The following is a 15,480-nucleotide window of genomic DNA, read 5'->3' as shown; positions in this document are numbered from 1 at the left end:
TTGTTTTCAGAAATCATATTACAGGGAATAGGAAAATGTTCTTCTAGCATTAAGTTTCTTAATCTCTCTCTACCCCCTTTCATTTAAAACAGTTCCTCATTTTTCCTCCTGAAAATATACTCAGATTTTCTGAGACTAGAGATACTGCCTTTCCGGGCTGCTTAAAACCAACCAACCGACCAACCAACCAACCTAGCTTAGCAAGTATTCTGTGAACCCACACATGCATGGATGTGCCAGATGTTCTTTTAGATCTGTCCTACATCATTAACGTACTAAGTCAAACATATCTATGGTTACTGAAGGAAACTCTTTTTATAAATGAACCTTCTTCATTTTTGCCTATTTCAGCTCTATTTTTCCTTATGATCCATACTGAGCCAGCTAAAACCTGTCCCATTCTCCCTTCCTTCTTTCTCCAAAGAGAAACAAACAGTTTTAGGTTCAAATAAATTGCATTGCATGAATGGCCTGCCAGTGAGGTGGGGCGGTGGGACTTGTCTGCCCTGGGTGCAGGTAATAATGTCCGTGGAGAATTTAAGGCAATAATAATGACAATTCAAAGCTGTTCTGCTTTTTATCATCACCATGTGCTGGTGATTCTAAACAATGTCAGTGATAAAATACTCCTCCCTGAAGGACTAGACCACTTTCACCACCTTCCCCTAACTTGTTACACCTCTGTATTGCACTGTTAAAAAACAAAAGACTTGCAATTTTCCTTTGGATTGGTATGGTAGTCTTTGGCTGTATGACTCTCAAATGTGGGGAGAGACCACTAAAGAAATAGGTGGGAGATTTGATAAAAGTGAATGAAACCCTTAAGTTCCCATCCTAGGCTAACAGTATCATTTCTAGTGACAGACTGAGATCCTATTCCTCTTTCATATTTTCTTCAAGTTTTCAGAGCTACTGAATTCTGTAAACACTAAAATTGATCAGTGAGAGATCAGGAAAGAGAAGAAGAAATGTTGAACAATTTTACTAAGCTTTGAGGGAAATGGCTGAAATAAAACAAGAACTCAGGTGTTTCCTGCTTATCCTATTCTCAAGGGACTAGAACAGTCACTTTATTTATCAGTACTGATAACTGCCTTAGAATTTTCTGCCTAGAGAGGTATTACTTTTTTTAAAAAATTTGAAATAAAAAATGAAGTTCTCATAAAAATGAGAATATAGCATTCAAGGGACTTTATCCCTTCGCTCAGGCTACCTTGATCCCTCAAGCTACCCTGGGTCAGGTCTGACAAAGCCTGGTTCTTTAGCTTTCTCTTCAACTCTGTGACCTTCGCCATATCCTTCCAATGAATTTCTTTTTTGCTTAATTTAGCCATCCTCAATGTCTGTGGTTTGTAACCAAAACCCCCTACTTGACATATTTTACAAATATTTCAATCATGTTTAAGATTTACAGCAACTCCACAGGTGAGGTGAGAAGTGATTCTCAGAAGCTAAAATAATGTCTTCTTGGTTGTATAAGTTATTAGTGGCAGAACTGAAATTCAAATTTGGATTTGTAAAGATTTATGTCTTTCCTCTCTATCATGTTACTACAAAATCTTCAAAGTCCCTTCTTGAGGACAACACGTTGCTTGACTATAAGAGATATCAACCAAAGACATCCCTGCAGCTCCATTCACTATAACCATCCACCCATTCATTCACTTAACAAATATGTGAATACATTAAATGGGCAGGACGCAGCACTAAGGATGGGGAATACAAAGCTGGTTCAGCCAGTCACTTCCATCGGGTTGCTCACATTCCTCTGAGATGCTGATTCTTCAGTTTATAGACGTAAACAATATTGGAATCAGTTAAATTTAAACAATATGGAAAAACAATATAATACACAGCCATATGGTTCAGACAGGATAAGAATAATTCAGCTCATTAAACTAGAAATAGTTTCCACTCGATTTAAGCCTTCAGTAGGTAATTCTTCACTGCAATGACTTCTAGAGACACACAGTCAGAGAGAAAACCGTTTTAATTACAGTCTTTAAAATAAAGAAAAGAATGATGAAGTAATCTAGTTTCCCAAATCCCAATCATTTGTATGCCACCCTCAAGATTTCTGCCTGTATCTGTGTACCAACTAATATTTTCTTTAAATCAACTTCTATTTATTGCTTTAAAATATTTTAAAGGGACTTCCCCTGGCGGTCCAGTGGTTGGGACTTCGCCTTCCAATGCAGGGGGTGCAGGTTCGATCCCTGGTCGGGGAGCTAAAATCCCACATGCCTTGCAGCCAAAAAACCAAAACGTAGAGCAGAAGTAGTGTTGTAACAGATTCGATAAAACTTTAAAAATGGTCCTCATCAAAAAAAAAATCTTTAAAATATTTTAAAGAAAACTTTATATTGCTACTTTCAGTGAAAAACTGGTAGGTAATCCATAAATAGAATGTAACTATGAAAATAAATACAGGGAAATAAAGACAATAAATTACATCTAGATAGTATTGCAGTGGGAAGCTCTGAGCCTGAAGCTTGATCCACTCTTCGTGGTAAAGGAAAATTAGCAACACCTGTTCGGCAGGTGTTAAAGACCTACTATTTCCAAACTATTTTTTCTCCTGGAAATAATCAGAGGGATGGAAAGAAAACCTGAATGGAAGGAATTTTCTTACTCTGTGATTCAGTGTTATTTAATACTGTGTTCTTGTCCCACAAACAGCCTCTCACAGACCGCAGTGTCATGTATTTCAGGCACTTGAGAGTACACAGTGAGTCAGGGGAATAGGAATGCTTTATGTGTGGAGGGAACTGTGGGAAGCAGCTTCCAAGTCTACATCTGACATTTTCATTCATTCACTTATCAACTATTATGCATTAAGCACCTGCCATGTGTCATTCATTGTGCTAAGGATTCACTTGTGAATGGGATTCACTTGTGAATGACCTCACTTCAAGGAGAAGGTAAATTAGGTAAAAATGAAGAAGATAATTACATAAGCAAACTGTATCATATAATAGAGGACCCAATAGATGCTAAGGGCTAGACTCATAAGGAGAGAGATCATTCTCAAGTCTCAAGAGGCCACCCATTCTTTTGGGAATTCCAGAAGTCTCACTGTCCATTATAGGCTGTCAATGATTTCTCATTTCCTTTAGCAAGCACCAGCTGAAAAACAGTTATCATATAAGGAATGGAAACCGGAAAGTACTTAAAGAACAGGACACAAGAGCAAAGTGTGCTGTGATGTGGAAAGAATAAAGTGAGCATCAGAAAGACCATTAGAGATTAGTCTAATCATTTCTTTTTGTAGTAAATAGAGGGCTATGATTTCCTAGGCTAAACTGAGATTTAAACTGGACCTCCTGAAGTCCAGTCCAATAAACTTTGTACTATATGACATATATAAGAAAGGATCTTGAGAGTTAAAGACATTTACATTTGTTCCAAAAAGATAATCTGGAGCATTCCCAGTTATTAAAATAAGTACAAAAAAATAGTAAAAGAAATGGAGATGCTTGTGTAATGGAGAGTATAATGATCACATTTCAAGAAAGGGTGAAGGGGTGGCATTTAAAGACAAATATAACACATGTTATGGCATCTAAGATAAACTGTTTTATGAGTCATATCAAGATACATTTATTGAGAAATACTTATGGTCAAATTAGCATGAAAATATGAATGGCTTACTGTGACCATTAAAACAGCTTTAAAGCTGATCAGCGTAAAAGGTTTCCTCTATAGAACTACAGTGTTATCCTGCAGGAGAAATTTATATTTTATCTCCTATGCTCTTTGGCACCACTACGCTGAGAAAACTTGGAAAGAGGAGGCAAGGGAAAGCCCTGGAATCATTTCCAGCTATCCCCAGCCTTTCTGGATAGGTAATTTATTTTATTGCCTCTTTCTTCCTAGTATTTATCATATACTTCTTAAAAGTAGGTGATTTTGAAACTAAAGTATAAGGGAATTTACAGTGTTCTCCAATTTATAAGGTTGATAATCACTGGAGCCTACTGGTTAAGGAGGGAAACCAAGAATACTATTTTTTGGAAATTCATCCAAAGAATATCAGTGGGATTACCCTGGGGCGTGGAACTCAGGAATGGAGGACAATAGCTTTTGTCAGCTAAGCATATTGCTGAATTCTACTATACAGGATTCTTTGGTAGCTCTGGACTTGGATTATTATTTCAGCTGTATTGTCTTTGTATTTCTTCCTGTTCTTAGCTAGTAAATACTGTTTCACATTCATTCTAAATTTATTTTTTATTCAGAATTAACCTTTCCATAACCAATGGCACAGTCTATTAAAGCATGTTGTTCAAATTCAATTGTATTAAAGACTTTCCTAGAGTATCCTAAAGATATTGTCTTAAAAAGGAAAAATATATATCATCTTCCTATCTAAATTTCTGAAATTTAACCATTTAAGTGGCTGACTGAGCTGGCAATTACATGCTAAGCCAAACACTTTGATCCTCCCATGGGAATGAAAACTAATAAAACATAATATACCTGTGAAGCTTGAGAGTGACAGTTCCATAAACAGTAGCAAAACCGAGAAGACGGACCCATCTTAGGAGAATACAGCGAAATGTGCTTGGCTCAAAGTACAAAATAACAACCTGTGGGATGAGAAGAGAAAGAAAGAGACCTTCAGGATCAGCTGATGACCCACAGATTAAAATCAGTATTTCACAGTCTGATGTTTAATACTATGAATTTTGACATGAGAACGTATTTATTTGAATAAAACTCTAAAATATTATTTTGATCATTCTTTGTCCAAAACAAAGAATTATAGAGTCTCCTTATTGTTTTCATATCAGATCTAAAGTCTTTAATTCTAGCTTTCAGGAGTTTCTAGCAATTGCCTCTAAATTTTTGGTATGTCCAAGCTTCACTCTCCTTTACTTCCCCAGATGGGCCAGCCAGGCGAGCTTCCACTGCCTTTCTCAGCTGGAGCCGCGCCTATTCCTGCGCCACACTTCCGGCAATACCTCTCCCCTGTCTGAAATATCCTAAGAGGAGTATCCTGTACTGCACCCCATCCCCCCATCATCTATCACTCTGTGTTTATTACCTCACTTAGTACTTGGCTCCATTACTTCACTAGCTCCTCGCTTCTCACTCCAGAGTTTTCATTCAACAAATATTAATTAAGCATTTATCATGAGCCAGGCAATATACTAGATGCTATGGGTACAAAGGCCAATAAGAAAGGGAAGAAAGCCATATAAAGAAGAAATTGGAGGCTTCCCTGGTGGCGCAGTGGTTAAGAATCCGCCTGCCAATGCAGGGGACACGGGTTCAAGCCCTGGTCCGGGAAGATCCCACATGCCGTGGAGCAACTAAGCCCGTGCGCCACAGCGACCGAGTCTGCACTCTAGAGCCCGCGAGCCACAACTACTGAGCTCGTGTGCCACAACTACTGAAGTCCGTGCACCTAGAACCCGTGCTCCACAAGAGAAGCCACCGCAATGGGAAGCCCACGTACCGCAATGAAGAGCAGCCCCCGCTCACCACAACTAGAGAAAGCCCGCATGCAGCAGTGAAGACCCAACGCAGCCAAAAATAAAATAAAATAAATAAATTTTTAAAATATAAATAAATAAATAAATAAAGAAGAAATTGCATCAAAGCAGTATAGGTGCTGTGATAAACATCTGTGCAGGTTCCATGGGACACAAAGGAACAAGTGGCCAACTCCGGGGGATGGTCAAAAGTCCTGTGAAAGCACAGTATGCACGACCTTTCGTCTGCTACCGCGTGGTTTTGAGCAAGCCCTCATTGACTAGGAAATGGTTTGGACCTGCTAAAGGATTAATGCCGTTGAAAAACGTGGCCTTGCACTCTCCTGCTGGAGCAGCTGGCCTGAACTGACTCTGCTGAGCACAAGGTCACTGTAACAGAAAAGTATGCCCACTCCTAAAATCTCAAGTGTCATTTTGGTTTTTCATCCCAAAGATGTGAATACTGGAAAACAGAGAGCATAGCTGGGGGAGATGGGGTGGGTGCTGACATTTTCTTGCTGGTATCTGACAAATGGAGCCCCACTCTCCAGCCGTACCAAGCATGACATTACCTATAACTCTCTGCTGGCATCTCTCTAATATTTCTACTATATAAAAGTATTAAATTAAGCATTGACAAGACCATTATGATTAAATTCTCAAGGACTGGGGAAAAGACTGGCCAAAAGTGTCAGGAAGAAATGAGAAGAAGGTAAAAAATAGACGTGGACAGGAGATAATGTTTCTTTGTGTGTATATAGTACTTGTCCTTAATTTTCTAATTCACTAAGTCTACGCTGAAGATAGAGATAAAGATTTGATTTCAGAATTTAATCTACCAGGAAACTGCATCCAAAACTTGATATAAAACCTTTCTTTTATTTTCTATTTTCACAAAACAAGTTAAAATTCTGTAACTTTGTATTCTAAGTTTTAGCTCATAAGTTTTAGACATAGTTCCTATGCACAAGGGTCCAGTGGTTACTATGAGTTCTGCAAATTAATCTGTACTGTTTACTAAGGAATCGGAGCTCAAGGAAGAAGGGAAAACTTATGGGAAAGAAAAATAGAGAAAACTTGATATAAGATTAAGGGATTAGGGAAGCATAAGTGTTCCTTCTCATGGCAGAGAGAAATGATAGATTAGAAACTAGAGAGATAGGACCCTAAAGTCTAGAATATATAAAATCTCAAATATTTCCACTAGAAATGGCTTTAGAGATTATTCCAGCACAGTGGATTCCTGGGGGCTGCAAAAGCCTGAGACTCATTGCAAACTTTTCTATTTCACAACAAGCAACAACTAAGAGAATGAATAAGCAAAGGTGAACAACTACACTACAGACGTCTGCATGATTTTTTTATTTTGAAAGAAAGAACTCCTCTTGAACTGTTTGGGAACTATTGATATAGCTTCAAACTTTTATTTCACAGATAAAGAATCTGAGAACTTGTTACTGTAAGTGAAAGATTGAGTCGGTCAGAAATAAATGAAAGAATAACAATTTTTTTCAACTTCCCTGGATGAGGTATAAGTTTAAAAAGTAATAGAAAATGAAACTCCAGTGAACTTAATAAAACATATTAGAAATAGTTCAGCAAATAGTGAAGTAGAACTCTCAATTTTGCAGTGTGGTGGTGGAGAATACAGGCTCTGAATCCAGTCTCCCTGGTCCAATCCTGGCTCTATTCTTTATTAGTTGTATGACTTTGACAGACATTGTCTTGCTATGCCTCAGTTTTCCCATTTGTAAAATGAACACAACAATAATACTTGCAGATGGGACTGTTCTGAAGTTTCAGTGCGATATACATAGTGTCTGCTACAGTGAGTATTCAGTAAGTATTGGCTAATATTATTATGAGAGTTGATTTATGAATGCTTTGTTCTAAAAGTTACCCCTGCAATGCAGTGTAATTGCACCTCATGAATTCAATGAATTCTTTACTAATGCTTCTAGCCACTCCTTTTGAATTCCTATAATCACTTTTGGACTGTATATTTTTTCTACCTTATATTATAGTTATCTGTAGGGGGCTCTCCCTGAATCAAATGTAAAATCTGGTGTGCTTTACATTTATATGTAAAATATTTGCTCAGTGATCCATTTTAGTTAATTTAATGAATACAGTATTATCTTCAAAATAAACTATTTGAAAAGTCCCATTAGGGTTCACTGGTCTTTGTGACTCTAACTTACACGTTCACTATTTATTTACTTTGTGTGAGGCAGTAAGGGATTTAGAAGCCATAAAAGTAAATCCGATGCAGATTAGGTCCTCAAGTTATCATTTAGAAGAGTGGATGTTACAAGTAAATGATAAAAATACTGGTATGATCATACCACGTATTTATCCAGCATTATTGCTAGACACTAAATTATACATTTTTGCATTACTGGCACATTTAATCCTCACAATACCTTATGAAGTAGGGACTTTTATTTTATAGAAGAGAAATGAGGCACAGAGATTTAAGTGATATGCTCAGGGCCACACAGCTAGGAAGTGTCAGATCTGGGATCTGAATCCAGGTGGTTTGGTTCCAGAGTTCATGCTCATAAGAGCTGCACTGGCTTGCCTCTCCAAATAGTTCTACCATGTGGGGAGATGACAAATGCCATAATACCGTGAATTGCACCATATTGAGGATTCAGAGAAAAGGGAAATTTCTCTCAGTGGAAACAAGCAAAGTTATCCCGGGAGGCTGGACGTCTGAGAGCGCATGAAGGAGGAGTGGGTTTAAGTATGGAAGCAAAGACGAAAGAGGACGGGGGCCTGAGACAGAGCCATGGTTGTGGGGCTGCTTCAGAGTGTGGAGTGTACAGACAGACACAGCGGGAAGACATCCAGGGGAGTGTAGAATATCAAGCTTCAAAACAGAGACGCGGCCAGTTCACTGTAAACTGTGAATAACAGGGTGAGGAATTCAGATTTTATTCCAAGAGAAGACATGCCATTAAACTTTGAGTTGAGATCAGAAGTGTGTTCCAGAAAGTTACTCTGGTAGGAGCATGCAAGAAGACTGGCTGCCCATGGAAGGAGAAGACAGTGAAGGTGAGAAGACCAGTTGGAAAAAAGAAAAACAATCCCAATCCATCATCTTTCCCACCAGCCTTTTCCCTCTTCTTCTATCTTATTCCACCATTCCTCGTTCCTCCAGCTCCCGAACGGCAGCTAGGGTGATGTTTCTGACACCTCACTCTCCTGCCTAGAACCTTTCACTGGCTCCCACGAAAAAGTCAAAATTATTCGAGCTGGTTGTCAGCAGCCTGCCTTTACTACATCATTGCTTTTCCTCCACCCAAGCCCTCCAATCCTTGCATATGCTGTCCCTTCTCACTGGACGTTCCTTACACAGCCCCACAGTCTCACCTGTACCTGGCTTACTCCTGTTCACCCGCAGGCCTCAGCCTGAATATCCCTTCCTCTAGGAGGACGAAGCCTTGCCTGTGGTTTAGGACACTGTCCCTGCTTTATGGCAGCACTGGACCCATGGCACCACGTCGGATTGTAGGCGCCATGACAGCCATGTTTATCGTGTTCACTTCTGTAACACTGGCGCTAGCAGAGTCCTGGCACACAGGAAATGTTCAGATATATTCGTTGAATGAAAGAAAAAATAAAGCTATAGGAAAAAGGTAAAGAAAGATGTAACAAATACAGTGAGAATGGGAATTCAGTCACGCATGGGAATAGAGGAAAAGATGATGCTGAATCAAGAAAATTGAGCAACTGATTATTTGTTGAGGCAAAAGAGAATAAAGTGTCAAAGATAATGTAAAGATTTTAAGCCTGGATGACTGGGAGGATGATTGTGTTTGAAAAGAAACAGATAAAAGAAAAAGATGCATAAGTTGAAAAAATTATGTTACCTCTGCTTAAAACTCTCCCCACTCCCACCTTGTCCTTCACGTCTCAGGTCAGGGCTGGCATCCACGATGCGCCCCAGCACCCCCAGACCAAGTCAGGTTTCCATCTCGCTTGCACGGTATTGTACTGAATTCTGAGCTTTCCTTCATCACACTCGTCAAATCTATTTTGATATAATTATTTCTGTAATTCTCTTGTTGAATGTGTCTTACTAGCATGTAAGACACGAGGGCAGGGATTGTAACTGCCTTATTCATGATTGCATGCCTATTCTCTAGTACTGTACGTTGTAATAGGAGGTAACCCAATGTGGGAGGAATGAGATTAAAAAAGGAAGGGAGGGAGAGAGGAGGGAGGAAGTGAAGAAGGAGAAAAGACAGTAAGTTCATTTTTGGATATATGGAGTGTAAGTTTCCTGTAAGACATTCCATTCAGATCTAGCTTTGTATTAGTTAATATAATCTGTAATGAGAAAAAAACAAAAACAAGGCTAAGTTGTTTCAATGTTTTTCACATCCCTATATTTAACCTTTTCTTGTTATATATAATGTATATAAATGTATAACAAATTATTGTAAAATAAATACCTCCTCCCAAATGCCAAGTTAATAGCAAATTTCATCACAGACCTTGGTAGGAGAAGAAATGAAGAAAAACTAAGCCACTGAGCTGAAGATTTATGAATGATGCTGCTAATACTAAGAGCTGTCATTTTTCTGTACAAATGACAACAATAGCTGCTCAGGCCCACCCGCTGATCACTGTGCTAGACACGTTACTTATATTTAAGGTCCAAGATATACTTTATTATCCCCATTTTAAAGATAGAGACTTCATTTTAATGGGGTTCACTGATTTGCCTATGGTTATCAAAATAGGAAACCCATAAAAAAAATTCCTTTACTGGAAGAGCTGCCTAAGGTGTATTTTCAAAGTACATATTTCAAGGGAAAACTTTTCCCGTTTTCTTTCCAATACCAGAGGCTAATGATAGATATAAAGATATTTTATTTAATGTGTGAGAAGCAGGATATAAGCGAACCATCTACGGACCAAAGAACATGCACAATTGCTGGGCGAATAAGCACAGTGTATAAACTGTTAGGGTTAGGAGGGTGGGGTGAGAGAAAAAGAGACATTCGGGGCTAGCAAGAGAAAACGGGTCACAGCAAAACCACCGGTTTTCTTTTACCTTTAATATTGCCTCTTGGGAACTCACTATACTCTGCCTAGAGGTTTGTTTCCCCCAGTCTCGTTGAGAGGAAGCCTTCAGTGTGAAGGTCTAAGGTGGATGTACCCCTATGGGCATTTTAACAACTTGGCCCTTCAACACTGGAAGTTTCTTCAGTTGCTTACAAAATTCAACCAGCTGATCTTAGTGGTGGGATGCTCTAGGCATTGTGATTTTTAAAAGTATTGCTGTTTTGGAAACAGCCTTCCAAGCATTCCCCTCATTCCAAACAAATCTGCACAGATTATCCACCCATTTCATCAAATGTGATTTTTTAAGCTAGTTTTGAAGTCAGCTTGATTGCTTATACCTTTTGGACACTGAACACAATGAATGAGGAAGAAAAGAGAATCACAGAGAAAAGACTATTAGTCTTTTCAAATATGTACAAAATAGAAGAATGTTTTAAAATAATTTTCCTTTGCAAATATAGACACAACACCAGAGGTAGAAAACTGACCTCTGCTATGTTTGCTCAGAAAGTACAAGGCCTGGTGCTTCTGGAAGAATAATGTTTAGAAGGTGGAACCGTCGGCAGTCAGCACAGTCTGGTGCTTTACCCAAAGCTCTGACACTGAAAGATGTGAAGCACCTGTTTTAGGCCTGATATTTTAAAGATCTGAGCAAGTTTCCTAATAGTGTTGGACACAGCAGTTCTACTTTCCTAATTGACTCGTCAAGTGTTACTTGCTTCAGTTCAGTGAAACTGGCTGTGAATTAAACCACTTTTATAGGTGAAGAAGGTGTTACATGCGTTGGGGTTTCTGTTGGTGTGTGTGAACAGTTTTATTTATAAAAAAAGATTCCTGGGTAATGGAAGCACGGGGACAGATGCCGGTGGTGAGACTTTTGTTGATGAAGTTGCCCTTTGATAAGGATCTGAGGGACCCCTGGGGCTTTAAGGACTTTCTCTACTGCATCTACAATTTCCTTCTATTCCATACAAGGAAAAGTCCTGCTAGTCAAATATTTTCCAGGCCCACTCATCCCTCTTAAGTTTCCTGTGCTCCCAACACTCCTTATTGAACAAGGGAGAATGACGCTCATATCTCATCTTGATGGAGGACAGTCCACAAAAGTAATACTTGGAAATCCCTAGTGTTAAAACCTAGTACTTGATCTACCCAGGTTTGCTATCTTTTGAACTAGGAGGCTGGAAATGAATCATTTAGGCAGGACTAAGTATATTAAAGCACTTTTATACGTGACTTGCTTTAAAAATAAGTAGATTCAAAGTCCTTGAATGTATTCTAAATTATTTTTTCTGTATTTGGCAAGACATATGGTTCCATCCACAGGAAATTTATTTAGGGTGAAAATGCATGTCCTGTAAATGTTTAACTAAATATCTAAAGTTGGATTCAAACTACAAAAAATAGAAAAATACTTAATACAAATTACTACACACATGAAGGGGTCTATGGGTGTGATTAAGACTTTACACAACCATGGTCTAAAACTTATTACTTTGCACTTGGCTCTATTATTCCAAAGCAACAAAAAAGGGATAAATTAATAGACTAAAAATATAAAATAATAGACTAAAAATATAAAATACATAACTTAAAAATTTTATTAATACATACAAAGAACATTTTGGGGTTATTGTGACAGATGAGATATGCCACAGCCCCTCTAAAATTCCCAATGTAATACTCCTAAAAAAAAAAAAAGAAAAGAAATTAAAGGGTGACAGATCTAAAAACTAAAGGCAAAGATGACAACATCCCACAGTCTCAGGAGTGAGTCTACTCACTGCTTGGTATAGACAGCATAGAGCTAAGAAGCACTTTTTAAATAAAACACCACATGCCTCATTCCCTGGACCAGAGTAAGATCTGAAGGCCCAAAGATAACAGAGAAAGATTTTCATTCACACTCCTTGTCAGGCTCTAGCTCTGAGACCCACAGGCTTTTACTAAACAAAACAAACACATTTGAAAACTTTGGGTTGCGCCCTAACCATGCAGGAACTCTTTCTCCATCAGCCAGTCCTGGGGCCTTCCAGTTCATCACCACCCCTCCCCCATCAGCTCCTCTCTTCTCCATCCATTCACAGGTTAGAATTCCCAGGATGCAGCACTCAGAAATGTGATGCTCAGCTCCCCACGGAAAAGCGGAAAGACGCGGCAAGGTGGAGAGAAGGGCACAAAGAAGATGCAGCTAGAAAGTACAGGGAGCTTCCCTAGTCTGTCTTCCCATTGTTCCACAAGAAAAGGCACTTGGTGGAAATACCCTATCCTAACAAACAATACATGTAGAAACAAATGACTGTTTGTTTTAAACTTTTATAACCTCAGTTTATGTGTTCAAAAGAAATCATGTTTTGGTCAAGAATAAATTATGGTACATGACTTATGATAGAAGATTATACCATCCTTAATAATCGTGCTCTGAAAAATATTAATGAATACAGGAACTCTCTCAGGATTTATGTTAAGTGAAAAAACAAGGAGTGCATAAAATACATTCACAGTATGATATTGGTTATGCTTAAAATGTATTTGTATACATGAATATATATATGTTCACATATATATACACACATAAGTAAAAGTATACCTATTACCTGCTTATTATTCTTAATTTAACATCCTTAATTTATTCCAGAAAACAGGGCATAAAGGGGATACACATAAAAGCCAACAGGAAAATGTATTGTTCTGTTTGTTCCTATTAAGAAGTCCAGCTAAAAATTATACTTTCTATAATCATCAAAAAAGCAAAACAAACAAAAAAAGAAACAAAAAATCTGAAGCTATGGTTTTGCTTCCTATTTTCTCTTGCAATGCTCTCATGAGCAAACTGCATGTTCCTCTGAGAGAAAAACACATTAGTGAGCACAGTGGTGAGATTATGACCAAAGCATCATAGCTAACTTTTTTTTGGTTTTGTTTGGTTACTATGAAAAAATTCATATTTCTAAAATGGGCATAAATTCTTGTTAGGCTTCAGTTCAAAACCTTACTGTAAATATGTATTAAGCAAGGATGATTTTGAATAAATATAAATGTATATACATGTGTGTATATGTCAATATATATATATTTATATATATATATATATATCTCTCTCACAAAGTTAATGGTCTTGACAATGATTCTCTGCTTTCAGTATTATGTATGCATGTACTTCCTAGTATTTAAATTATTTCTATAATTAGAAAAAAAGGTTAGTTTAAATAAGAAACCATCCTAATATCTGCTACAGGGACTCAGTAAATAGTAAGACAGCATGGGATAACTGGATCTTTTAGTTTAATCCATGCAGATAGCAGGGGCATAAAATTAAACCTTCTGGGTCCTCTCCTAAAATGTGGCTATAAGAAAGATGCAGTTTATCTATGAGCTAATAAATTGGCAGAGAGGTAAAAAATACATCTCTTGAGAAATGGACAAGTTCAGAAACAAATGAGCTCTGAATATGATCAGTGATTTAATGATTCTGGGGTTTTTTTCTTTTTTGTATAATGGACAAAAATAGTACAAGAGTCAGTAAATAGAATAGTAACGAAAGGCCATTAGCAACTGGGAGAGTTTACTTAATTCAGAATAAAAATATTTGTAACATGTATCTTAGAAATTTTTGCTGTGACTGCTGTCAGAATGATACACCTGCTTCAAAATATATATGCCATATGTATATGGCAGGAGAAGAGATTTGATAAGATAAAAAAATTTAAAAGGAAATTTAAAAATTTCATTTGTCAAATAGTGCAAATATATGAGTTGCCTACAAGTCAGGTGGAGGGAGATGGCAGCCTGGTGCAAAGGATCAAAAGAGAGATTTGGAGTTAGCTGTCTTAAGGGCAAGTCTGGGCTCTACCACTAATTAGACACATGACCTGGGACAAGTATCAATACCTTAAGTTCAGTGGGCCTCAGTTTCCTCAGCAGTTAAATGAAAATAATGCAAACTCCTATAGTATTTATGGAAGCACTTAATAAACCACAGATAAATGGAGAAATGTCAGTTTTATTCTTAATACAGGCAAATTACTTTTTATATTTTTCACATTTGAATCAACAATCTGTTTAGTCCTCTTATACATTTATCTTCAAATGAAAAGAAGCTTCTGAATATTGTCACGTCAGAATGGAATACATAGGGAAAGGAAAGAAACAGAGAAGGCAAACTGAGTGTCCTTAGTGCAGTGACAGAGCTATTAGTATGATGGTAAAAGCAGGGGAAGCCAGGTGTATTAATCACCTATTCCTACATCACTAATTACTACAAACTTAGTGGCTTAAAAAACACATCTATTATCTCATGGTATCTGTGGGTCAGCAATCTAGGCTTTGCCAGTCTCAGAGTCTCTCCTGAGATTGCAACAAAAGTACTGCTCAGGGCTGGGGTCTCATCTGAAGGCTCAGCTGGGAAAGGATACACTTCCAAGCTCATGTGGTTGTTGACAGGATTTGGTTCCTTGAAGGATGAGGAAACCGAGGCCCTGAGTCTTTGCGGGTTGTTGGTTGAAGGCCACTCTCAGTTCCTTGCCATGGGGACCTCTCAACACAGCAACTTTCTTCATCAAAGCCCGAAAGAGAGTCTGCTAGCAAGACGGAAGTCATAATCTTCTGTAACCTCACTGCGGAAGTGACATGCTCTCAATGTTGATGTGTTTTATTAATTAGAAACAGGGTGGTCAAAGGGAGGGGACTGAACAGGCTGTGAATACCAGGAGGCAGGGATCGTTGGGGCCACCTTAGAAGCTATCTACCACCAAAGGAGACCCTACTTTGAAATTATCAAAAATGCTATTATCTACCTGTGTTCAAAGCAAATGATATAAGAAGAGTATAGAACAAAAAGCCATTAAATACCCAGGGCATGCATTTAGAGAAAGAATAATGTGAGAAATAATTTTAAAGAAGACATTTTTAAAAGATGAAAAGAAAT

At 38.0% G+C, this 15,480-nt stretch overlaps 1 protein-coding gene across 1 annotated transcript in view; it reads right to left on the bottom strand.

Moving 5' to 3' along the window:
* The window catches only part of GPR158 (G protein-coupled receptor 158), a 329,591-nt gene that overhangs the window by 35,935 nt on the left and 278,176 nt on the right, over positions 1-15,480 (bottom strand). Inside the window, exon 6 of the mRNA XM_082452975.1 lies at positions 4,480-4,589. Within this exon, the coding sequence (XP_082309101.1) occupies positions 4,480-4,589 (110 nt within the window). The remainder of the gene's footprint in view (positions 1-4,479; positions 4,590-15,480) is intronic.

This window comes from Balaenoptera physalus (assembly GCF_965194825.1).
Source record: "Balaenoptera physalus genome assembly, chromosome: 2".
NCBI classification, from domain to species: Eukaryota; Metazoa; Chordata; class Mammalia; order Artiodactyla; family Balaenopteridae; genus Balaenoptera; species Balaenoptera physalus.
Note: the sequence above shows the minus strand (reverse complement) of the source record. Positions and strands in the feature narration are given on the sequence as shown.